The sequence below is a fragment of the Adiantum capillus-veneris genome, chromosome 9, assembly GCF_014529385.1.
Source record: "Adiantum capillus-veneris isolate H3 chromosome 9, ASM1452938v2, whole genome shotgun sequence".
Taxonomy (NCBI): Eukaryota; Viridiplantae; Streptophyta; class Polypodiopsida; order Polypodiales; family Pteridaceae; genus Adiantum; species Adiantum capillus-veneris.
Genome location: NC_140939.1, coordinates 5,825,146 through 5,852,521, shown reverse-complemented (window position 1 = coordinate 5,852,521; position 27,376 = coordinate 5,825,146). Strand labels below are relative to the sequence as shown.

At 43.5% G+C, this 27,376-nt stretch overlaps 1 protein-coding gene across 3 annotated transcripts in view; it reads right to left on the bottom strand.

Annotated features, from left to right (window-relative positions):
- Positions 1-6,713: 6,713 nt before the first annotated feature.
- LOC147450072 (uncharacterized) overlaps positions 6,714-27,376 on the bottom strand; it is a 34,667-nt gene continuing 14,004 nt past the window's right edge. For 2 of the 3 annotated variants that reach the window (XM_086519405.1, XM_086519403.1), the window contains exon 3: positions 6,714-7,153. In XM_086519405.1, coding sequence (XP_086375531.1) covers positions 7,131-7,153 — 23 coding nt within the window. In that variant the 3' untranslated portion in view covers positions 6,714-7,130. The remainder of the gene's footprint in view (positions 7,154-27,376) is intronic. The other variant, XM_086519404.1, reaches the window with a different exon arrangement.

Sequence of the window (27,376 nt, the reverse complement as noted above, 5' to 3'; positions counted from 1 at the left end):
CATGGTGAAGACAAAAAGATATGGATATTCTGGTATCCAATTTGGCAATTGAGATACAAGGGTATAAAGATACGACTTTCAAATTATGAATATGGATCGTACGAACTTGGTTTTGGAAAGAAAACCGCTATGGGGGCTAGGAGCTTCTTTGAAATAGAGTACAAACAAAACGCACTAGAATTTAAAAAGGAAGGTAAAAACTTTGTTATACAAGGTGAGCATGATATACAGAATAGTCCCTTGATATGTTCTATTGAGTTACAAAAGCTTGTAAATAAAAGGTCTTGTGATGTATATATGCTTTGGTGTCGATCTGTTAAATAAGGACTCTAATGTAGAAATGAAAAAACAAGTTTCTTAATCATCTTTATCTTCTCGTGGTGATTATGAAAGTAATTTAAAAGTCTTGCTAGAGGAGTTTAAAAATATTTTTCCTATTCATCTGCCAAAAGGTTTACCTCTTGAAAGAGGTGAAGTAGATCATGTTATTGATTCAATTAAAGATGCAAAGCCAAGCACAACACTTAGCAGTAGAAAGGCAGTTGCAAGACTATGTAAATAAAGGTTTTATTAAACCCAACAATTCTCCATAGGCTTCACCAATCTTATTGGTGAAAAAAAAAGATGATTGTATGCGACTTTGTGTCAACTACAGAGCACAAAATAATCTTAGAATCAAGAACAGGTTCCCTATGCTTAGAATTAAAGATGTTTCTGATCAGCTAGAGAGAGCTAAGTATTTCATCAAGATCGACTTACGATCGGGCTATCATCAAGTTAGAATAAGGGCTAAAGATATTGCAAAAGCAACCTTTAGGGCTAGATATGGGCATTATGAGTTTTTGATAATGCCTTTTAGACTTACCAATGCACCAGGTACTTTTATGAAGCTGATGAATAGTGTTCTACGTCACTATCTAGGCAAATTTCTAATAGTCTTTCTTGATGATATCCTCATCTATAGTTGTACTCCAGAGAAGCATTTAGAATACCTTAAGAAAGTGTTTTGATTGCTCGAAGAAAATTCTCTTTATGCAAAAGAATCCAAATGTGGATTCTTTACTAAAGAAGTGAAATATCTTGGTCATATCATTTCTAAAGATGGAGTCGGGATGGATCCAGAGAAAGTTCAAGATATGTTGCAATGGCCTGAATCTAAGAACCTAGAAGAGTTGCATATCTTCTTAGGAACGTCTGGATTTTATTGTAGATTCATTAAGGATTATGCCAAGATAGCAGTCTCCTGACTGACTATTGTAGGAAACGGAAACACCTTTGAGTGGGAGAAAATCAAAAGAAAAATATGCAAAAACTAAAGGTAGCAATAGCTACAACTCGAATTTTATATATATTGGATCCCAATAAAGTCTTTTCATGGTTGAGATAGACGCTAGTAATTTTTCCATAAGTGCAGTTGTAACTCAAGAGGGTCGACCAATAGCTTTTGAAAGTAAAAATTTAGTGCACAACAAAATTACTTAGTATATATGAGAGGAAGTTGTATGCTATTGTCCAAGCATTAAAAAATGAAAGCACTATTTATATGGTGCTAAGGTTATGATAGTGTTTGATCAGGAAAACATTAAGTGACATTCCAATCAAACAGAATTAAAGGATCATAAGGCCAGATAGGCTAAACTCTTAAAAGATTTGGATTATGAGCTTCGGTATCGCAAAGATAAATATAATGTGTTAGCAAATTCCCTTAGCAAGATGCCTATGATAAATGAATCGAGTTTTACTCGATTCAACAGTGATCTACTTGAATCAGTAAGAGGGAAATGTCAAGTTGATCCAGCATATTTCAAAATGTGGGAAACCATTCAAAAAGGGGATCCAGAACGAGGGGTTCCCAATGAGAATGAAGCATCGACGGGTGCTTTAGAAGGATTCAAGTGGAAAAAAATTGACATAGATGATTGCTATTTACTCTACAAAGGTAGAGTATGTGTCCCAAAAGATAAAGAAGTTAGGTGACAAATACTCGATGAGTGTCATAATAATTCGAGTGCGAGACACCCAGGTGTAAACATGACTCGTAGTCTTGTTAAGAGGCAATTTTGTTGGTCTCGAAAGTATAAGGACGTCCTAGAATATGTGGTTAAATGTAATAAATGCTAGATCAATAAGGTTGAAAGACTTAAGATGGAAAAACTCTTCATTCATTAAACATTCCTTCAAGGAAATGGGAGAGTATCTCCATGGATTTTATAGTTGGATTACCTAGAACACAAAGAGGACACGACTCTGTCTTAGTAACAGTAGATAGATTAACCAAAATGGCTAGGGTTTATTCCAACCAAATCTAATGTTAAAACTCTTGTATTTGCTAGATTATCTGTAGAAAATCTCTATCGTTATTTGGATTACCAATAGATATTGTGCTGATAGAGATATGAAGTTTAATGGCCATTTTTAGAGAGGTGTTTTTAAAGAGGTTGGATACTAAACTATGCATGAGCACAACTGAGTATCCTTAAACGGATGGTCAAACTAAAAGGGTTAATTGAATCCTGGAATATATGTTATGAGCATATGTAAGAAAATAGCAAACTAATTGGAAAGAATACTTACCTATAGTAGAGTTTGCATACAAAAGTGCCAAGCACTCTTCCACTGGATATAGTCCATTTATGTTAATGTACGGATTTCAGCTTAGATTAAATCCTCAATCTCTTCCACATGAAAAATACTACACACTAGAGAAAAAGGAACTAGAAATACAATTTATAAAGAGTGTTTAGTTAAGTGGAGAGATTGTGATGAAGAGAGTTCAACATGGTAACGAATAAGCACTCTTCGAAAAAGGTTCCCTAACTTTAGGATTGTTCCTTCCAATCAAATTTCGAGGACGAAAATTTTTCTTAGGGGGAAGGAATGTGAAGTATGCTATGTCTAGGGCATTCACACACTACCCGTGGCTAGGGGTCGTGGCCTACTGTGGGAACCGCCCCTACAAATTTATAAGGGCCAAGAGGCCAAGTGGCTCAATGCAAAAAAGGAACCCCATGCACAAGGGCGGCAAGACGACAATGAGAGGGGAGTGGGAGGAGCCGAGTGGTGTGTGTTCCCTTGCCTCGTCATAGCATTGTTGATCACAAGATGATTGTGAGCGTTTTAACTCTCTCTCTCTCTCTCTCTCTCTCTCTCTCTCTCTCTCTCTCTCTCTCTCTCTCTCCCCATAAGAGACAATGAGCGTGCTTCATTTCATGGCCTCTTATTGAGAAGTATGAGCCATGAGGCTTTTCATTTCCTAAACTCACCCTTCACTTATGCGTTTACGATGTTGTGGGAGAATTTTTATTTTTTCGAGATTGGGGTGCCCTACTACTATCTGTATCGAATTAAAAAAATGAAGTTTGGTCCCGATAGCATAATCGGCCAAGCATCAGCAAGGTACATGAGCAGAGAGAATCATTTCATTAATTTACATACTCAAAACTCGTTTGTAAGAGTCTAGGGATGTTTGTGATGCCCAAACACCTTGTCTGCATTCCACCTTCTTCCACACAACTATCTATGTCTCGGCGTGACTCATAGAAGAAACTCTATGTCGTCATGAGTTGCTCAGTGTGGCTACTCTTCTAAAGACAGAAGGCATCGACTATATAGTTTTTTAGACCAGTCCATCACCTTTCCCCGTTCGCATGCTAGTCAAAGACAGTTACTTGTGCATTGTTAGGACCAATTATCATGGCATGAAGGTAACGTTGGATGATGCGCCCCCACCAGCTGACACAGTTTCTCCTGCAAGTGGGTAAATGCACTCTTGTAGGGTACGACAACCATCTCCACGATATGGGACACCTCAATTCCAAACCCAAAGGAAGGGAGCGTTTAGGATCTTCAAGCAAGGCGGGTAGCATTCAATTTTGCAATCAAGACAGGATAGCTTCATAATAAGTTGCAACCCAAGATGCCCCTGCCCATGGCAGTACATGAGCTATGGGCTGGTAGAGCGAGACGATTCATCATGTAACACCTATGGCGATGGCCCTCATGATTGGTAGAAAAGTTCCCAAATGGAAGCCTAGAATGTTTCATATTGAGTACATTGCAGCCCATGTTGCTACCTCTCCTGCAGACCACACTGTGAGGGATGCAAAGGTGTAGATTGCCACATGTAGCCTTCATGCCAAAGATTCGAGCAATTTCGGTCCCATGGTAGCAATTTCGGACACAGCATCTGGAGATGTGCCCTTGACACTTATTAGCTGAAAACAGCCTGGATCTTCCTAACTCTGCACCTGTTGGGCATATCCTGATATCAATCCAATTTCCAAAAGCCAACAGGAAGCATATTAAAACAGCCTTTTGTGCTTTCAAAAGTATACCACATATAGCATACATATCTCTTGGGGACGTTCAATACTCTAGAAGCATCATCCATAGCAGACCCAGCATGCTTCCCTTTCTGTAGCTGCCTTTTCCTCATTAGAAATTGGTATCTGTACAGCACCAGAAAGCAAGGCATAGCACAAAACCATGAAACTAATCCACCCTCGGAATCTGACAAACCCTCCCTGCAACTCAAGAGACGACCCTTTTGCAATTTCCATAATCTTGTGCCAGTAGCCTTTATGACCTCCAAAGGCGAACTTGATCACAGAGGCGTAGACAACAGATTATTCATCGTTATCCATGTCACTCAAGGCATGAGATGAGCAAAGGTCATTCCAACTTTTATCTCATCCAATTCACACCTTTTAGGCTTATCTATTGGTAACACTATCTTTTTCAGGAGCTGTTGGTGCAAAATTTTACCTTGATTACTTTATAGACTTAAATGAGAGCAAGAACATAAGTCATCCGTGTGGAATACATAGAAATGCCCAAAACTGAAAAGAAAAAACACAAAAAATTGCATAAGCATCCAACCATGCGAGTAGAAGTCAAACTAATCTGCAGGCTGAAACAAGGATGTGATGATAGACCCAGTCTGCACAAAAAGGATGACTTTAACATGGCATTGCATTTCATATCATTTGCATAGCAATCAGTTCATCCACCATACAGTATGCTTGGCTTGTCGCTGGACATTTTGATTTTCTGCCTCCCTCGGGTATAACAAGGTGTTTGAAATCCTTTCTCCAACCTGGCAAGCCGCCACAAAAAACATTGCTTCTAGAAGCGTCCACAAAAACTTAGTCAGTTGTTCTTAGGCTGTTTATAAACTGGCTACACAAACTTGGGCAGCAGGTGCATGGGTCACCATGAATGACAGTTGGCATGGGTGCGCAAAACAAGGGACAGAAACATATGGGCAGCAGAGACTGCCTGTTGACCGATGGGCAAGCGCTAATTTGTCAAACAGGAGGCAAAGCCAATCGGTGAAAAGCTGTGAAAGATATAGACCTAGCTTAAAGGGCTGGTGTGCAAAGGCTTCCTGCCCGTTTTTTAGTGTGTAAGCAGCCTTAGAATGCATCCACAGCTTTATGAAGTAGCATGCCTTCCTGGTGCACTAGAGAATCAATTCTACAATTGACGGCTTCTAAAAACATTGCTTCTAGAAGCTCCCACAAACCCTTGCGCATCGTCACCCTTCTTCAAAACAATTTAAAACAAAGGCTGAGACAACAGCATTTTCATATAGATCCCATGGAGTTGAATCATTCATTGATGCTACCTAGAATGCCTGACACACATGAGCTCAAAGTCAGAGCACAAAACTGACTTACTCAATGGATAGCAAGTGGGTTTGGGTCACGAAAGATCATTTTCTAGATTTATCCCATATGTTTCTGTCCCTTGTTTTGCACACCGATAAACATAATTGAGCTCCACGATGGACTTTTGAGCTGCACAGCATTCCTTAAAAGCAAAAACAAAAAGAGCATCGCATGTGTTGCAGCATGATAGACGACGATCCTAATTCAAAAGTAAATCCCACAATCGCACGACCCAGAAAACCATCCATAGTGCCTCCAACAAAGCCCTATGCAGATTGTGCATGGACCTTGTGCTCTGATCAAAATCCATCATGAATTCAGATGCTCTAGATAAAATCCAATGACGAGGCAGTGGTGTAATAAATATGCCATCAAAAAGCACACCTTGTTACCTTGTCTAGGCGTTGTACCCCAGTATACTAAGCCACAACTTGCTGCGCATTCACAAAAAACACAATCACTTCACCTCTGTTACTCTGCTCCTTGGAAACACCTGCACATCCGGAAGACAAGTCCAATGTGCCTAGCCAAACCTTGCATTTCATTCAGTCCTATTGAGGATTTGAAATGTAGGCATGCCATGCAAATGCTCTCATCAACAGACAGCTCTTCCCAATGCCCTTGGAACCAACTACATTTAATATTAAAATTGTACCCCTTATTTGAAGAATTGGGCTGCCAATAAAATCGAAAGAAAAGCGAAGCGCCTGCCTTGCAACAGTTAGAAATGCCTGGATATGGAAGCCTATGTCACTTGGTGCAGTTCAATGAGGCACTTCCAGTAGCAATCCACATTGTTGTGTTTGACTGATACAAAACCCAAGCTTGTCTTTACAAACTTGTGAAACCCATAAGACTTCCTGTGGATTCTCAAATTTATCCCGGACTTGAGGTAGTCTACCGAGACACACCCGCAAGGTGAATCTGTATGCTCATGTTGTCTCTGTGAAGGTCCCCAAACAGGAGAACAGGTGGAAGCCACTTGGGTCTTTGTCGCAGAGCGAGGCACTGGAGCCACAATGCAAGATGAACATGGACAAGAAATGGCGGGAAGAGGTTCATAGACAGCTTAAAATGCGAAGGCATGCTTCACACATTTACAAATGACTCACTTATGAGCATCCCAACCAATATGCCAACAAATGAAGGATTTTTGTTAGGCTACTCATATTCTTTTCAATATTGACAATGGAGGTACTAGATACGATCAGAACAAAGAGCATAATCGGAGTCAGGACTCATAACAAGAACCTAGGTGCTTCAAGGGGACAAGTCTGAAGTTCCTTGAACAAGCGACCTCACCCTCCGCTCCCCATTTCATCAAGAAACTTTTACCAGCTGTAGCATGACTGTGACAATCAAAACAAGCATTACCCTATTCATGCCTTTGTTCTTCAAAGCGATTGTACAAGGCTATACCCTGTGCTGCATTCAAATTACAAGCTGGTAGACTACTCACTGCTATTGATTCCAGGGAAAGGGTCCTGCAAACATGAGAGAGAGAGGCAGCAGCATCAAACTATTGAACAAAGCATTAAAGTTTTTAAACAGGAAGAAAAACAAAACACAGCTTCGACTTCAATTATTCCTCATCAAAATAAGACCACAGCAGGATAAGTTCAGAATAGTCTGAACTCACGAATTATAAGGGGGGATAAAACACTCAAAAAACTACAAAAACAAGGGACACAAGAAAACCAAAACTTAAAACATAATAATAATAATAATAAAACTTTATTGCTATTAAACAAAACTCAATAAAACACACCTTTATTCACTTAAAAATGTTTTTAGAAGTTTTTTCTTTGTGTTAACTTGCCTTGCTGAGCTCCCTGCCCGCCATCGCCCAGTCCCCCCTTATCCCCCTTGCGCAGTCTCTCCCTGCCCTCGCCTGCTCCCTCACCCGCTGCCTGCTGCCCACTGCGCACTGCCTGCTGCCCCTTGCCCGCCTCATCCTCCCCTTCCCCGCCCTTTCCCCCATGTGCGCGCCCCCTTCCCCCGCTCCATTCGCCCTGCCTTATCCCCCCCCCCCTCCGAGTCACGCTTTCGGTTCGCAGGCAGGCTGTATTTTCAGCTTCCTTGTGAGCGCCTCGTCGCCAACGCCCTCCTCGATTCAGCAACAGACACAGAATGGCAGCTCTCCACCACCTCAAAGGGACTCCATAGAAGTCCTCCTCGCCCGACACCGTGGAGCCGACCCTTGGACTTGCTCTTTCGCCAGAAGAGCAACCGAGCTTAATGGCCGAAGTGGAGCGCTTGCAAGCCACTTCGCTTATCTGCAAGATCATTGGCACTCGGCCGAGTCGGGGCGAGGTTCGGGATTTATTTCAAGCCCGCCTCCTCTCCGATGTGGGCAAGATCACCAATGTCTAGATCCTCGGGAGAGGGTACTACCAGGTAGAGTTCGAGTCGGTAGAGATGACGGCCAAGGTGATTTCGATGAGCCCGCTCGGCATCCGAGCAGCCTGAGCTTACTTCCGACGATAGCATCATGGTTTTGACCCTACTACAGATGGGCTTGAGGAGGAGGCAGACTTGCCGATCTCGGTCAGTTTCCCAGGCCTGAGGCGAGAGTACCTCCCTCTTCTCCCCAGGATTGGTTCCATGTTTGGGACAGTTCTGGAGTCTCCGCGCACTGCAGCTTCAGTTGTGGCCAAGGACGCAGGTTCACCGACTGTGCAAGTTCTTGTTCGAGAGACACACTCCCTCCCCAAGGTGGTACTGCTGCCTCGGGTGAGTGGGGGATGGATCAGACAGAGTGTGGAGTATTCGGGTCTCCCAAATCAGTGTTTCATTTGCAGTCAGATGGGCCATTTGGCAAAGGTCTGTCCTTATAGGAGACCTCAATCCACAGCGCATGCGTAGCCTCCCAAGGTTGAGCATGCATAGCAGCCAGATACACAAGATGCACAGGCTGGTACCTCAACTGAGACCAGTGATCAGATAACTGACGGTTGGCAACAGGTGCCTGGCCGCCGCCGACAGAGGCGGGTCCCACTACTCCCCTAGGTGGCCGACCTTCTGCAGCTCAGCAGCACTGGGTTCCGACTGCAAACGGTTTTGACCCCCTTCAGCAGAACCCGCCTGAGGAGGCCCCGTCCATTTCAATTCCTCCACCTCTGTCACGAGGACGTGGCAACTGTTAACCTTAGTTGTTGGTTTCTTTCCAATGATTTTTGTTTAATTTTTGAGATCCTCTTTTTGAAGTTGCAAATGGTCGGACATTGTATGGTCAATGTGAACGGTAGTTTCACCCACAGACGGGAAGTTGGTCGGCACTGGAACTCGTAAAGTAAAAGGATGTCTAGGCTCAGTTCAAGATCATGTAGGTTCCCCCGTCGCACTTAGCAAGTTAGTGGATATTAGGAAGTGAACTCAATAAAGGTACAATGTCAAGGTAGGGTCACCAAAGGAAAGTACCCGACAGCTCAACTACATTGCATTTTTGGATGCGGTCCCAGTGGGCATTGATGGCCAGATGACCAATGGGAGTCCAACGGAAGCATCTCCCAAAATTTAGGAAACTACTATTTTGGGCCATGAAATCTGTTCGCGTCATTAGCTTCAGAATGACAAGAGGAACATTTTATTACTCTGCTGCAAAGTCAACTGATGCACCAACTGAGAGATTTTTAAGCAAGAAGCCCAATGCGGAAAAATTGCATCCATGAGTGCCAAGTGGCACTTTTTAGCCAATTTACCAAGTCTAGGAGAATAGAACTCGTAATTGACTTTTAGGAGCAATTTTGGAGGCTGATAACTATTATTTTCAGCCATTTCTCTTCATTTTTGAGCTTCCCATGACTTTCCCTAGGACCAAGGAGCTCATTTTCAGCATTGGAAGGCATCAAATGCATGTTTATAGGGCTATTTTGCTACGTTTTCAGCGATACACAGGTTTTGGCAGCCATGGAAATCTTCCCCTTTTGCATCTATTTATTCACAGATGCATTACACGTCAAGCGCAGAAGAGGGTGCGCTCGATTTATGCTGGGGGGATGCTTCATTAGGAACCTGTCACAGGTTAAGAGCTATGGAGTGCTTTCATTCCACTTAATGTACAGTGTGGTGCTAGGAGTGATGCCCTGTACACTACACACTTCTCTTTCTCCCCCCTACGTGCAATTATGTGATGCCCCACAAGAGGGCTCTTCATTTGACTGATGTACAGCTGTGTGGTTTCATGCTTTTGTGATGAGGCAAGAGCCTCCTTGAGCAGGAACAGAGGTAGCTAATTGCTACTCCAAAGCAGACAAGGGTCATAACCTCATCGTACAGGTGCGTTTTCAACGCTATGTATGCACTGTAAATTGACTGTTTTTCAACCATACGGACGCCAGAAACATTGGGAACAGTGTCCCACTGGCAGAGGATAGTTCGGGGACTGTTTAGGGTTGAAAACGGGGCAAAAACCAGTAAATACAGCATGCTGAATTTACTGTTTTTGGGCAGGAATCAGAGGGTTTATGCCAGTGGAACTAAGTTCTAGCAGGGGAGTTGGTTTCGCGCAAGTTTTGGGGCTGTTATGCTGCCGAAATTTGGCCCAAACAGGTGGTATCTAGCTGGATACAGATAAAGGATTCCCAGGACTCTACTTTGTAATTTACCCTCTCAAGGTATAAAGAAATACCGAAAGGGGCGCCAATTTTGGGGCCTACAGGTTGTTGGCGTTTGCTCTTTGTCTATGGACGTAAGTCCACCTTCTTCAAGAATCTCCAAGGCTGAAAATTCCTAAAACCACTTCCAACACAAAAACATGAACATACCCATTCCATGTAAAGTGACTGGAAAAAATATCATCTTCTCTAAAGATTGTACATGCAATGTAGATTATCAAATAGACGGAGTGCAAACCCGTTCACCACACACACGCAAACAATGAGATCGAATCTTGTCTTGCTAACCTAAAGCAATCAACTATGGCAATTCACAACGGAAATGCCCATGCTTGGTGCTCATACTTTCTTGTACTCGTTCTACAACTGTGTCGTGCCATGGAAGAGACATGAAATGTGACTTCCTTGAATGCATACTTTTCAACTTTTCATGAATAATCCGCATACATCTGTGCTCATTCATGAGTGAATCGTGCTCAACGTACAATATGTCATTCCTAGGAAAATAAAGACGCTGACAAAAATACACGAAACGATCACAAATGTGTAAGGTGCAGCGGAGTGAATGTTTGCGCTTTGCTCAAGATGAGTGCTCCGAACTGTGCTCAAGGTTCCTTTTGTTCTTATGGAAGGGACTTAATGAGAAAATGCTATGATCACAAACAAAGTCAATGGACATTGTGCGTGCAAGTGTATGAGACTGAGAGATAGAGAGAGAAGAGAGAAGAGAGATACGACACCAGAGACGTAAAACCCTCCTCCGAGGGCCCCACTCTCGTCGGCAAGAGTGGTCTATTATTGATTGCACAAACTGGTACAAACGGAATGCATGTGACTAATGCAAGTCTAGGCTATGTTGACGACGACGACGGGGATGACGAGGCCGACACCAGGGCTGAAATCTGCAATCTTTGATCTGCTGAATTCTGACTCTATGTCGATGACAATGTCGATGGTGACGATGCGACGACGACGCGCTGAAACCGCAGATGCTGAAATCTGCGTTTTCCGGGCTGAAACTTTAAACCTGGCGGAAACTAACCGTGCGGCAAGGAACTGCTTCGGGAAGGTGAGATCTGCGAGGTTCGGGACTTTATCTGCGGGTGCTAACTGCTGAAAACTGAAAACGCTGATGTTCCTTGCTGTTCCGTCGCGGTAAAGCTGCAAAACGCCGGGGCTGATCTGCAACCAAAAACGCTAGGGCTGAATTTCTGCTGCTATCGCCAGTTGCTCTGCAAAATGCAAAACGCTAGGCTGCTCTGAGGTTCTGCTGTCGCCGGAATCTGCAAAAGCAAATCGCTGGCTGATCTGTGATGAAAACGCTAGGTGATGACTCTGCTCCAAAAACGCTAGGTCTCCTGGGAGAAGGTGCCTTTTGAGCGTGGAGCTCCTGCTGCCTCTTTTGCCAAATAGTGATAGCTCTAGTTTGCTTATATACAAACTCAGTAAAATTGCCCTACCTACTTTTGTTGGAAAGTCACTTAAATTAATAAGTGAAAAATGTCAAAAATAGGTAAAATAGGCTAAATGCACTATCCATTCCGCTTCGAGTGATGACCATCCACTAAAGGTCTTGGGTTCTTGTGGTCTTGGGTTCTTAAGTTCACGAGGAACTTGGGTTCTTGGGGGTGTTGAGGTTCTTGAGAGTCTTGAGGTCTTGAGGTTCTTCTTTCGCTTGTGTATGCAATGGACTGATGCAATGGGACTATGCCGATGACAACGACGGTGATGACGACGACTTGATGGCTGAAATCTGGGATCTTCTAATCGCTAGATTCGGGGACTATTTCGGTGGCTGAAAATGACTGTTTTGGCTGCGTTTTTATGGCTGAAAATGGGGAATCATCTGCAACCAACTTGGGGCTGAAATCTGCAAATCTTCTATCTGCTGAATTCTGACTCTGTCGGTGACGATGTTGATGACGACAATACGAGGACGGCACGCTGAAAACGCAGATGCTGAAATCTGCGTTTTCCGGGCTGAAACTGTAAACCTTGCGGAAACTGACCGTGCGGCAAGGAACAGCTGTGGGAAGGTGAGTTCTGCGAGGTTCAGGACTTGATCTACAGGTACTAAGGGCTGAAAACTGAAAACGCTGATATTCTTTGACCTTCCATCGCGGAGAATCTGCAAAACGCTAGGGTTTGTAGCAGATGCAAAAACGCTAGGGCTGAAAATTTGTAAATTTGACGCCGATTGTGTAACAGACTTGGACACTCCAAGTCAAGAATCAACCGCGACAGCACTAAATAACCACTTCAAAACAATTCACAGATCACAATAGATTTGCACTGGCCCGTCGGAGTTCCGTGCCTAGAGATATTGGCCCCAAAGACTGGCGCCCCTTTCGGTATTTCTTTTTATATTAATCAGATCAAAGTACGAGAGTGTGGCTAGGGTTTCACTCTCAGACTCTGCGTCCAGATGCTCTGAGAAGTGAAGCCCTCTCCACATATTTAAAGGTAAAGGGATGCCCAAAAGCAGAGCCCCAAAAGCTTTTAAAATAAAAAGCATAAGAGTTCAAAAGCTCTTCTCTCTCGAGTTCTCCTTTTTTTTTGTTAAAAAAAAAGCATTCTCTTCAAAAGCGAAATTCGCGTCGCTCATCATTCAAAAAAAAAAAAAATCAACCTCTGCGATTTTCGGAAATTAGGGTTTTTGGCAAAAATTAGGGTTTGCAAAAATTTTAGGGTTTTTGGCAGAAATTATGGTTTCTGTTGTCCGCCACGTCATCACTTTGTGACATTCCACTCTCTTGAAAGCATTGTTATCGACCGCGATTACGCCTGCAAAACCGACAAAAGCCATAAACCGTCTTAGCGGACACTTAGTGTTAGTACCTACGTACTAGGAACACACATCTAGCACATGTACACAATCGACAGTCACATCACACGACATCACAAGACATCACATGACATTCAACATTCATTCGGATCTTAGACCATGATTTATCGGCAATGTAGCTAGCAATCACGTCTAGGTCCAATCGGGACCTCTTCGATGTCCGATTGACTAACCCCTATTGCAACCATGTCTATTCGAGATCAATCAGACCAAAATGCTGCAGTCATTTCGGCTATCAGTTCCTGCACTCAAAAGAAGTCAAGAACAAATCAGTATCATTATCAGGAATTCCACTTCATGAAGTCATCCAATAGAATAGTGTCAGCTCTCAGTATCCCTGAAGCTCAAAGAGACATCAGTGACTTTAGTATCAAAATCAAGGCATCTGTTGACAAGGAGCGGAGTGACTCCCCTCTTGTGCATCCCACTGCACCAGATCTCCAGCCAAGCTGAATTCTGGGTTCCATTTGGAGTAGACTATGCTAAACCAAAAGCATCGAAGTAAAGTTTCACAATCTGAGGAGTATCTGCTAGGTCCTCCTCCTCCGTCCACTTCGCATCAAGTGCAGGATAATTCTTGAACTTAACCAAGAACCGCCTTCGGACTTTACCCTTATTCTTCGTATCCTTATGTGCCAAAATCTGTTCAAGAACAAGGATCTTTTCGTTTTCTTCCACTTCGGGTTGCTCGTCAGGCTCCCCATCATCAGGCACATCACCTTTAAAAGGTTTCAAGAGACTCACATGAAATGCATTGTGAATCCTCCAAGTATTTAGCAGTTTCAGTCGGAAGGAGACTTCATTTATCTTTTCAGTAATCTGGAAAGGGCCATAGTATCGCATACTAAGCTTTGGAAAAAGCCTCTCCTTTCCCTTTTTCTTTCGTAGGCGTGCCTTCTCAAAACGTAAGAGCACCCAATCATCCTCCTTCAATTTCATGTCGCGACCAGGGTTGTCCACGTTCGACGTACGGGACGTTCCGTACGTTCCGTACCGTACCGTGCGACTCGTACGTTCCGTACATGAGTCGTCCGGTTTTTTTTTTTTTTTTTTTTTTTTTTTTTGCGCGGCGATTTTTGGTGTGGGAATGTTTTGCATCTCGACTGCATTTGAACAAGAGCCCAATGGCTGCATTGGCTCAAACCACCATGACCTATGTGCGACAAGGCTTGGGTAGCGGATCTACTATGGTCGCCACCACTTTGGAGATCATGATTCTTCTTTCTTCGGACATTGCCGTTTCCAATGTCCATGGACAGATCTTTCATGTTCTAACTTGTAAGACTTAAGTTACAAGTATTTAGTACTAAGCAGTGTTAGAAAAAAGCCGGGGTCTAGTGTATTTTAACCGGTTGAAATTATAAAATCCTGGTTAGATTTTGAGCTTGCCTCTAAGAAAACCGGCAAATTTACACAAGTTTTAGTGTAATTACCGGCAAAAGCTTCAAATTTTGACCTGAAAACTCAAGTTTTTCCTTATTTTGATCGATTAGGAAAAATGTTTGTTTCTAGCCCTGGTACTAAGTACTAAGGTCGATGTCATGACTCATATGATCTATCATGTGTAAGACGCATGATTTTTTTTTGCATCGTACGTTACGTCACCGTACGTCTAATTTTTTTTAGTTCGATTAGTGCCGCACGTCTTCGTACGTGTACCCGTCGTACGTGACCGTACGTGTCAACTATGGTCGCGACGATGGCGATCCGCTGTCTTTTTCTGTCGTTCTTGAGACTTCTACAAAGTCTCGCGAACCTTGGCAAAAGCCGTATCCAGATCTCGCGTATATTCATCCGCTTCAAAGATCTTATCTTTCGTGCTCAGGAAGGGTGGAACCTTCGCAACACCTTCAACAATCTCAAATGGCACCTTCCCCGAGAACAATTCAAACATCCACCTCACAACATTGTTTTGGTAAACCGGTATTGGGGTTCCATTGGCACTGGTATCTACCTGGGTTTCTAACTACGTTAGTCATTTGGTTAAGAAAAGATCTAGAGCAAAATGCTATATTCACCTTGTAAATTTAGTAATAGGAACTGCTTTCAACACTTTTTCTCCTTGTTAAATAGATGCATAACTTTTGAATTTAGTGTTAGTGCTTTACTTTGAACATACTCCAATGTTTTTAAATAGAGCCTTAATCCTCATATGAGGGTCTCGGATGAGATGGCAGGGGACTGGACTTTTGAAATTTAAATCAAAATACAAAGGAGATGCTGTCCGATTTTTTCTGGAATTAAATGATGAAAACATTATCGAAAATTAATGGCTCATTCTTTAAAAATTAATATATGATCTATGTTATGGGGTTAGTTTTTGTTGTAATTTTTGACACCAATAACAAGGGGAGGGAGTCGTTGACACCTATCTTCCCAAGTAATGCCAATCTTGACAGGCTTGTGTTTCTTGGATGGTGACAAGACGAGTGTATCGTGTAATTGTAGGCAAATTCCACCAAAGGTAAATATCTTTCCCATTGAGTCTTCTGATCTGAGATATAAGACTTCAATAAATCTAGAACCACTGAATTGGCAATCTCGGATTGCCCGTCAGTCTGCGGGTGGAACGATGACGAGAACTGCAACCGCGTGCCAATGTTCTCCCAAATTGCCTTCCAAAACAAACTCGTAAATCTGGGGTCTTTGTCGGAGACAATTGTCTTAGGCATGCCATGTAATCTAAAAATCTAGGCCACAAATAGTCTCGCTAAGTGATCCGGCTTGACTGTTTTCTTCACTGGAATGAAATGAGTCTGTTTGCTAAATCTGTCAATAACAGTCCAAATACCATCGTGACCACTCTGTGTTCTCGGGAGATCAAAAATGAAATCCATCGCTATACTTTCCCAGGGGTGGGTGGGTATGGTTAAAGGCTGTAACAATCCCTGTGCCTTATGCATGTCAAACTTGACCTTCTAGCATACCAAGCAACTGCGCACAAACTCTTCCACATCCTTCTTGAGTCTCCGCCAAAAGAAATATCTCTCTACCCCTTTCATGGTGGTAGCAATGCCGCGGTGACCCGTAAAAGGTGGACAGTGGCCTCAGTCATAACCTTCTCCCTCAACGGCTGTGTAACGCACAACATAGTCTTTTTCATCAAGTAGCCTTCTTTGCCTTTTTCTTGCCCTTTCCGAAGCATTGTTTCTTGCTTTGCTTTTTGCTTTTCCTGTCTTCTTCGCTCGAGTCTGAAGAGCTAGAAGAACTGTCAGAAGAAGAAGAAGAAGAAGAACTGGGTAGGCCTTCAAACTTGACGCGCTTCTTCAGTTTCTTTGCCTTGTCGAATGTCGACCGACGACCCAAATATCCCGGGAAGTCAGTGCCTTTCTTCTGCTTTTTGCCATGCTTTTTGTCCTTCTTTTGCACGTCGAAAAGCTAAGCAATCCGTGCATCAACCAAGTTCTCTAGTTCCTTCTCCGTATATTTCTTGGAGACAGAAGATTTCTTGAGAGCGGGTTTCGGGAGTGGTGTTGTGGTTTTCTGCCACTCTGTCTGTACCTCTTCCAAAGAGGTCTGGTTCATATATTTTGCAATCTTCGGGTCCTTGGCAAAATTGAGCATCATCTTTGTTGCATTGCCAATCAATTGACGACGCTCCATCTCTTGCTGCTCCGCCTGAATAGGCCTAGGCGGGCCATACTCTCTGTCTGAATCTTCGTCGTGATCCCAATCCGCATCTCCAGATGGAGAGGGAGTCGATTGATCATTGCCTGAAGCCATAGGTGCCGTGGGGGGAAAAAAAAATCGGGGATCGGATTTCCCGTAGAAGAGAAATCGGCTGTCCTTTGATACCACTGTAACAGACTTGCACACTCCAAGTCAAGAATCAACCGCGACAGCACCAAATAACCACTTCAAAACAATTCGCAGATCACAATAGATTTGCACTGGCCCGTCGGAGTTCCGTGCCTAGAGATATTGGCCCCAAAGACTGACGCCCCTTTCGGTATTTCTTTTTATATTAATCAGATCAAAGTACAAGAGTGTGGCTAGGGTTTCACTCTCAGACTCTGCGTCCAGATGCTCTGAGAAGTGAAGCCCTCTCCACATATTTAAAGGTACAAGGGATGCCCAAAAGCAGAGCCCCAAAAGCTTTTAAAATAAAAAGCATAAGAGTTCAAAAGCTCTTCTCTCTCAAGTTCTCCTTTTTTTTTGCTAAAAAAAAGCATTCTCTTCAAAAGCGAAATTCACGTCGCTTATCATTCAAAAAAAAAATTCAACCTCCACGATTTCCGAAAATTAGGGTTTTTGGCAAAAATTAGGGTTTGCAAGAATTTTAGGGTTTTCTAGCAGAAATTAGGGTTTGTGTTGTCCGCCACGTCATCACTTTGTGACAGATTGTCTGCAAAGGCAAAACGCTAGGCTGATCTGCTGTCTGCTGTAGTCGCCGGGGCTGATCTGCTATGCAAAACGCCAGGGCTGGTCCTTCATGCAAAAACGCTAGGTTGATGGATCTGCTCCAAAAACGCTAGGCCTCTTTGGGGGGGTTCTGCTGAGAAGTTGCTTGTTAAGCATGTGCTCCTGCTGCCTCTTCGGCCAGAAAGTGCTAACTTGGGTTTGCTTATATATTAACTTAGCAAAATTACCCTACCTACTTTTGTAGGAAAGTCACTTAAAAATAATAAGTGAAAATCCTAGTAAATAGGAAAATAGGCTAAATGCACTGGAAAATTCCCCTAACTGATGCTAATGGATTCTGATGGGAATTCCGATGATCATGCTGTGTGCAACCGGAGGATATGTATCTATGCTAAGTGACTGGGCATGCACGGTCTACGAATAGACTCACAAAAGTGCCAGATCACTGCTAATCTAACTTGATCTGACTGACTGAACCCTGCTGTGGTATAGCTTGTCCACGGACACATAGGGTTGGGATGTCACGTGACATCCCCTCCTTTTCAAAGTGAGGTACTGGTACCGAACTGTATGGCGTCGAGGGAGATCGCCAACAGCATCCGGAATCCTAGAAGAAACTCTTCGCCGGTCCACTCTGCTGTGTGGGTCGTGCGGTACTTGAACTTCATAAAAGTCTGCAATACTTGCTTCTTTGGGCCGCGCCGAAAGCGACACAAAGTCTTCTATGGCTCCTTCTTTGCTTTAACTTCGTCTAGAGTCCTGCTTCTTTCGTCTTCAAGAATCTCCATGGCTGAAAATTCTTGAAACCATCTCCAACACAAAACCATGAACATACCTATTCCATGTAAAGTTAAGGAAAAAAATCTTGTCCTCTCTAAAGACTGTGTATGCAATGTAGACGAACATAGAGACAGGGTGACAACCCGTTCATCAAACACATGCAAACAATGAGATCGGATCTTTTCTGTTTGATCAAAATCAAGCAACTGTGGCAAATCACCATGGCAATGCCCATGCTTGGTGCTCATACTATCATGTGCTCTTGTTAACCCTCATGGCTCACGGACACCCCATCACCTACGACGGACGTGTATTATGTATTTGGTAGAGTCAGGTACCGGGCTTGTCGGACCAATAGGAAAAGGGTAAGAGTGATCGCCGATAAGAGGCGCACTCTAACTGGGACATTCAAGGGATTAGTTGGCTAAGCATGGGCGCCCAAGTGTGAATGGGGTGAGCTCATATAAAAGCCAACTAAACCTAAAATTCACTCATTCTCTCATTTGTGCAATAGAAGAGTGCTCTTGCTCCATCTCCATCTCCATCTTCTTCTTCTTCACCTCTTTGTGTGTGTGTGTATGTGAGAGAGAGAGAGAGAGGGAGAGTGTGTGTGCGATCGAGCATTACGAAGGCACGACGGCGGCGAAGCGGTTGAGCGCGGCACGACTGCAGCTTCTTCTTCATTGCGACGAGGAATCCACCACGAAGGCGAGCGTAGAGCGGTGAGTGACACACCCTTTGCTCTCTTGAGCTTGCTAGTTTATGTTTGTTGTGTGCTTGGAGCCATTTGTGGCTCGCACACGGTGTATCGGCAAGTCCCTTGCTTCGACAGTGCGGCAAAGAGCGCACTTTTTTGGCGCCGTTGCCGGGGAAATGCCCCACACTAAGCTCGGTTAAGCACTTTACGCTTTCTTGTGATGCAATTTCAATTGAAGGATTTGTGAAGAAGGAAGGTGTGTGGTTGTGTGGAGAAGATTTTTGTGAAGAAGGAAGGTGCGTGGTTGTGTGGAGAAGATTTTTGTTACACTGTACTGTCTTTTTTGTTTTCTGTAAAGAAGGAGTTACAATTTTTTGCAATGTATTGTTAGAATTAAGGTATTAGCTATGGAATGTTAGTTCTGTAAGGTTCAATGTTAGTTCTGTAAGGTTAGTTTTGTAGATCTGTTAGCTACTGTAGTACTGTGTAAACAGTGTTAGAGTGTGTGTGGCAGTATCTCTATTAGCTATAAGTAGATAAGTTAGGTGTAGGTAAAGTGTGTGTGTGCGCGCACGCGCAGCGCGGCCGCGGCGACTTTTTTTTTTTTTTTTTTTAATCTTATTAAAAAAAAAAAAAAAAGAAGGATCGGGCTGGGGATCATTCCCCAAGCTCAAGCCCAAACCCAGACCTGAGTCCTCAGTTTTAAAATATAGATTATACACCTTTTTATATTTAAAAACTATTTTTAGGATTTCGAGGGCTTCACGTAGCCGAATAGAGAGCTGTAAAGCACGGCACGTTCCTATAGCCAAAACACTCGTCTTGAGCTATTACACGCCATATTTTGTGGCTCGGTTACAAAAAATAACCAAAAATAACGAAAAACTTGGGTTATAAACAACTAAAAAAAAACTAAGTGAGCGGCCTTCACGGGCACTCACCAACGCGCTTAGAGTGTGGAAGTCATATGAACCTACGCTCTGGACGAGTGTTAGAGCACGAGCATATTGGTAGTGCCTCCATTTACGCGGGCACCCATTATTCCTCCACCCTAGGTTCTGGACCTTCGTCCGGGACTCAAGGTAGCGCGACCCAAGATCCTCATATCGCGTCTAGTGATTCTTCCTCTGACTACGAAGTCATGGAAGGGTATCCTACACCAAACCCTAATAGTTCAAGTCAAGACATGCATGCCATGGGCCCACGGCCCGGGTCCAGCGTGTTTAGCCGCTTAAAAGAGACCCTTAGTAGAGCTACTCGCTCCGAACATGCGGTTAATGAAATAAATGAAGGGAGTGGGGAAGTAAATTCGTCATTCATGCCTAAAAGAGACTCTATGCTTCTTGAGAGTGTGCATGTGAATGTTCCATCCACTGCACCTCCTGATCCTTTAGGACTATCTCCCTCTGAGGTTTTACTACCCGATGGTAGGAGTCTTGCCGAAGTACAAGAGATCGAACGCTATACGCAAGCAACAAGGGAGAGAGAAATTGAGAACCTACGAGGGCTAGAACAAAGTCGAGCCTTGAAAGCAAAGGCTCCTATGACAACAATCATGCCAGCCGAGCAACCGAGTGCTCCCAAGGTAGCAGTCACGGAGGGGCAAGCTATGGGGAGCCATAATGCTTCCACTTCAAGGGAAACCTCCAGCACGCCAGGCCTAGATGGGATATTCCTAAACGAAAATTGAGAGTATGACCTACAAGCAGAAGCTTTAACTGATCGGTACACAGGACACACCTATCATGTGGGTTGGTTAGATGTTCTACAATCCACATCGGGTGCTATTAGCATAGATGAGCAACAACAAAAAGTCTGTGATGTCCTCCATAGGATTGTCGAGTTAGAAAGACAGAACACAGGGATCAACATGCCTTCAACAGGCCTAATGAGATTCTTAGATACGGGAAAGGCGAACCAACCAACCCTGTCACAAATGGAGACTCCCTCAGTGAGCCCCATTGATCCTCCATATGTTGTTTCGCCAGGAGCCTCAGTACAATCTGAGCCCACAAGTGGCAGCTTTACCTTCCCAGATCTAGCTCCTCTGTCTCTTAATGACACTACGGCTACCATGCATATCCCAGTGGTGAGCATGACAAGAAGTACACCATGGAGTTCATTTGTTAATACTGCGCCGATGCCTAGTAGCACAGTGCCCCCAACTATACCTACATGTATGTATCAATCATGTGCACCTGTCGTACCTCAGCCTCATGTAGCTCCTACACCTCCGATTATTCCAAGAGCTTACAATCCACAATGGAAGTATCCAAGCTCTTATACAAGTGGAGCCATGCCATTTAATAATAACATGCCATATCGGGCACCCCCTATGCCTAGGGCCACGCCATTTAATAATAACATGCCATATCGGGCACCCCCTATGCCTAGGGCCACGCCTGTAAACTTTGGACCACCGTCTGGTACGCCACCATACGAAATTTGGGACCCAAGAGCCGCGCGTATGCCAAGGCCAAGGCCAACTCCCATCTCACATGTGGTTCCAGGAGCACATACACCCATTATACCTGCTCAAATAGGAGATTTGGCAGCATTTGCTCAAACTATCGGTCGCTCTATTGCGGAAAACATGCGTAGTGCACCTGATAGAGAGCCTAGGAGCAAGGCAGTTCAAGTAGCTAAGCTCACACAGAAATTCAATGGAGACGGAGATGCTAGAAAGCATATGGAAGTCTTTGAACATGTGTGCGATTCCTTGGAAGAGCACAATGAGCTGCATAAGTGTAAGGCTTTGAGTTTGACCCTAAGCGGAAAGGCTGGAGATTGATATAGAACCTTAAGAGTAGAAGACAAAACGATCTACTCTACTCTTAGGAGACTGTTCTTAAAAGAATACATACGAGAGGGAGTACTTTGGGGTGTAGCCTCTCAGCTCCAGAAAGCCCAACGAGAAGAAGGTGAATCCGTGAGAGACTTCATTAGTCGCCTAAAGAATTTGAATTCTCGATGCAATCCAAACGAGCGATTCAACAACAACCAATTGCTCGATAGATTCATTAGGGGACTACGACATGAAGGTATCTATAATCGCCTAGTCATTAGAGGTATCACTACTTGGGAAGCAGTCACCATGAATGCAATCCAATTGGAGGATAATTTAATGATTGCATGAGAAAGAGTGTCTGCCGAGCCGAAGTCAAGTAGCTCACAAGCATCAGGGCATGAGCCAATGAAGATAAAGCCAATTGTGAAAGAGCAAACGATATCTGAGATGACTTTGGCAGATCTCACAAAGGCCATCCAAGAAAGCCTTCGGGGTAATCGTGCTCCACAAAACACCCATATGTATCCAAGAAGGGAGCGGAGCAACAATGGTGCTCAATTTGCTTGGGCCCACATACTACGAGTGAATGCCCTACTTTCAGAGTAAAGTTTAACGGGACTTGTAACGCCTGTGGTAGGTATGGCCATCAAGCGAAGGATTGCCTAATGCTTAAACGCATCATGGAAAATAGACCGCCTATAGCTTGGGCAAACTCACCTCGAGTTCCTGCATTGATGCCTACCCCACCCATGGAGCAACAGTTGCCATTACAGCACATGGTCCCTAGAACCCAAAATGTGGTCCAAACCACACCGTTGCCACCTCCAGTGCTAGGACCGCAACCCCCTCATCCAAGAGTTACACCTATGAACCAAATAGGTTGCGAGTCATCTAGTACTTTTGTAGATTGCGAAGAGGACATAGACTCTAGTATCACCTATGGAGTCGACATGCTTGAGGAGTGTCCCATGTACTATATGAAAGACCATTGGGGACAAATCAAACCGGTATATCAAGCTACTGCGCTAGCAGCAAGAGGCCAAAACATTAATAGTTTTGCCAGGAGACCACCTCTTCAGTGCTACGAATGCGGTGGACCACATCGATAGCTGAGTGCCCCATTAGAATACAAAAGAATGCCGCACTAATGCAAACAAGTCAAGGGAGTGCATTGGCAATGCCAATACTCATTTGTAATCGTTGTGGCATAGATCATTTGATCGCACAGTGTCCTAACAATCCAAACGCACCGAAAATCACACCATTGAACATAATAGAGATTGTTGATGGGACACCACCAACTATAAACATAGCACCAGTGAATGCACTCACACGGTCGATGCTCCAAAAGCAAAATTACATTCTCGAAGAGAGAGATGATGCATCCATTGGCCGAGCGAGAAAGAAGAAAACACGAAGAAAGAAATCCCTTAATGCTTCTAGCTCAAAACCTAGTTCAAAGACTAACATAGGGACAGGAGAGGATCCCGTGTATATGAATGACCCTGAGGATGACTCAGATTCGATAGAGACCACGGAGACCAAAACTATTACTACAAAGGAAAAAGCCAGTGAGGAGGATCACGAGAGGGAATTACGATGAATACCAAAAGAGTATTCAAAGTTAAACCACCCAGTAGCGAACCCCCAAGATAAGCCACGAGAGACGAAAAATGAGGATTGCAAGAGAAAGATTGGAACCTATCCAAACCCAACAGTGGAAATTGAACGAGTCCAACAACTGAGGGGTTTGGTGGAAGAAACTCAACAAACATTAGAACCTGAACCCAAACATATCCAGATGTCGGACACAGTGTTTCCCACACAAGTTCAACCCCCCAAGAACTACAGGCCGTTAGCTATACCCAGTATCATTCGGGAAGAGAGTGAGGGTAGGACATCTGAAAGTGGACACACACCTTTCCTACTAGAGAGAGTGTTTGGTGAGGGGATACCCGACCCCCTTGAGGAAGTGGAGATTCCATCTTCACCATTCTCTTGTCAGGGTCCTATGTCCCACAAGATGCCATTAAATGTTGCCAAATTGATGGATTTCATGTCTTCAGAAGTTAGAACCACCATCACGTCCAAACTATATAAAGACCCCAAGCTAGTCTCAGCTCTTCGAGCCTTCGTCAATGGGGAATTACAGGCCGGATTACCACAGTTTGCACATATGAACAAACCTGACTCGGTAATGAATGATGAGGAACATTTAGCACCACCATCTGACCTAGCGGGACATGAATCTGTAATTGAAGTACCCGTTAACAAGTTGGGGCAATACTTTGAAGGTGATGAATCTAATGCTACTCTACCAATCACTACTAAAGGATTAACTGTAAAGGGAGTCCTTGACGGTGGTGCGGGAGTCAGCATGGTGACAAAGAGTTGTCGGGAGTCTATGGGGCGACCTCACCTTGAAGCCACAAGCGTAGTGGTTAAAATGGCTAATGGATCTATTGTTACGCCTATTGGAATGCTAAAGGATCTCAGAATCAAGGTCTTGGGACACAAGGTAAGGCAAACTTTCATTGTTATGGATTTTTCCAAGCATCCTATGTCATTTGAGATGATCTTAGGGCGTCCATTCATGAGGGAAGCAAAAATGGTGCATGACTGGTCCAAAAACCACGTCTACTTACAGTTCCAAGACTCTGTCATTCGAGTTGATCTTTTAAGTGGTCGAACGCATCCTCTAGGAAATAAATTCATCATTGATAATCGATCAGACACAACAATTCACTCAGCTCCATTACAGTATTATTACACGTGTAACGAAGACACGGATATTGGGAAGAACTCTCCTTATATGGATATCCTACCCGGAATCGCTGAGTCAGACAATGTCGATTGGGTACACCTAGCGGCAACTATAGATACATGGGGAGTTAGAGGAACAACCTGGGTAACACCTGAGGGGGATGAAATGCCTGTACCCTTAAATATGCTACAAGCAATGCATATCGCTTCTGACAAGACTCATCCTAATGTAACAAAGAAAACATACAAGTGGGTCCCTAAAGCTTCTTTAGTGACCATAGCTAGTGCTAAAAAACAGAAGCCTTGTAAGAAACGTACCACTCGCTCCAAGAAAAGTAAAAAAATGTTGCGATGGATCCCTAAACGACTATTGGAAGCCCAAGGCTACTATCAAGGAAATGATCAAATCTGGGTGCCAAAACCTAGATTGTGCTCTTACCTATCACCTGACCCATGTGAGCCAAATCCCGTAGCTCCAAAACGAATCAATGATCGTGGAAAGAAAAAAATCACAGAATGCTACACACCCGCTCCCGAGCTAGTTTGGGTACCAAAGAAAGAACGATTTGTTCCACCTAGCTCAGGAAGGGGGGAGTCCCATGAAGCTTCTAGCTCCTCATGTAATGCATCCGTAGAGGTAAAAGCTTCTCCACAGCCTCCACCTACAATAGTGGACCTCCATAAAGCTACAAAGGAATCCACACCTCCCAGTGTTCAAGAATCACCTGATGAACTACTTCAAGTTCGATCTTGGGAGAGTACCTTACCACCCTTGCAACTCGACGAGGCGCCTAAGGTAATAGAAAACTACTGGCAAAAATCTCCACCTATTACCAACTGGAACAATTGGTTTCAAAGGGTGACGACATCATTTCAAACGGTATGATCTACTCAAGGAAGGGGAGAGTGTTTGTGGACATCCATTATTCACTTGCTTCCCTCTCAACCTTCCTCCCTGACCTCTATATCTCCCAATCTTAGGGAATGTACATATAAAGCTTTATACTCACAAAAAACAAAAAAATAATAAAGGGCAAGAGCAATTAGCAAACGAGTATGCACAATAAAAGTCAAAACATTGACCCAGATCTACACATTTACATCCGGTACACTGAAACAGAAACCTATGTCATGAAACACCTTTGATCCTCATCACTTGAATGATGGAGGGTAGGTAAGATTAGTACGATAGGAGTGTTTCTGTTTTAGAGTTGAGTGATTAGCAAAGTTCTCTTTTTCCACTAATGTGCCTCCTGGAGGTATTCCATTTGTTTCCTAGTGTGTACAGGAGCGTGTTGCTATTGATAGGATTTGGACCTTCATGGAATCTTTATCTCGACTCACTCTTCAAATCAAGCGCGACCATCGACACAAACAGGTGTTTCTTGTCCATTAGCATTGCCCCTTATCTTTTTTGCATCTATGATTGTCAGCTTTAATTGTGATTGGTAGCCTAATATTCACCGCATTTGCTTAGAATCAAACATTTAATTCAATGTAATTTTTTGTCATAATCACTTGTCTAGGTTTAAAAATCAAGCAGTCCGACAAACTAGATTGACCAAGTTAAGTGTTAGAGATCTTCTCTTAATACCATGGGGAATGCCTTCCTAATAATTAATGGTTACTTATGTTCTTAATTCGATTTAGGTAGCATTGTGTGAAATGTACTAGGGCTTTCTAGTGGGCTTGACCCTATTGACCTTTAGCTTAAGTATTATAAAGGGAGTTTACTAGTGTGATGAGCCTGGGGAGGTGTACCAGTGTTATATGACCCCCCAAAGTTACAAAATTAAAATGCTGAAAATGAACAAATAAAAAATCAAAGTGCCACACTGTAAAATCTTAAGCTAGAAGAGAAATCTCAGCTTGATTTGGTACTTCACTCACATGTATTGCCTATGGTACTAGAGCCCTAGAGGTTCCCAGTGTGGGCGCTTTTCCTTGAAAAGCAAAAAACCCAAGACATACAAAATAAGCACACACATCAAATTGAATCAATGTGAAAAGACTTTGGGGGGTCAAAGAAAAAGTAATCAGTCGGGCGATGATTTCATGAGAAATTCCTTTTATGGTAGCTTAACTACAAGGTCTTCTAGATATAGCCTCTAGTCAGCCCTCGAACATGAATACTTGGCTCTCGCGATTAAACAACTTAATTGACCACAGAAAATTCAGAAGCTTACCCATGGTATTAATATTCGATCTCTAGTGCCTTTCGACCGTCAAATTAGCGACCCCAGACTTGTTTAATTTTTTACCTTTACATCTGTTTATGCATTTGATTACATTGCAATTTAATGTTCATTGCTAACAATTGTTTGAAATTCTTTTACCAATCAATTTGTCTACCTAAAACTGCATATGCTTTTCAATCACTTATGAGAATGCAATTACTATGCCAATGTTGTTTGATTTTGCAGTGACTGAAGAAGGCTAAGGACATTCATCTCAAACGCTCTTCCACCTCGAGGAACGAGCTTCAACTCAATAGTTTCCGAGGACGGAATCTACATCAGGAAGGGGGGCATGTTAACCCTCACGGCTCACGGACACCCCATCACCTACGACGGACGTGTATTATGTATTTGGTAGAGTCAGGTACCGGGCTTGTCGGACCAATAGGAAAAGGGTAAGAGTGATCGCCGATGAGAGGCGCACTCTAACTGGGACATTCAAGGGATTAGTTGGCTAAGCATAGGCGCCCAAGTGTGAATGGGGTGAGCTCATATAAAAGCCAACTAAACCTAAAATTCACTCATTCTCTCATTTGTGCAATAGAAGAGTGCTCTTGCTCCATCTCCATCTCCATCTCCATCTTCTTCTTCTTCACCTCCTTGTGTGTGTGTATGTGAG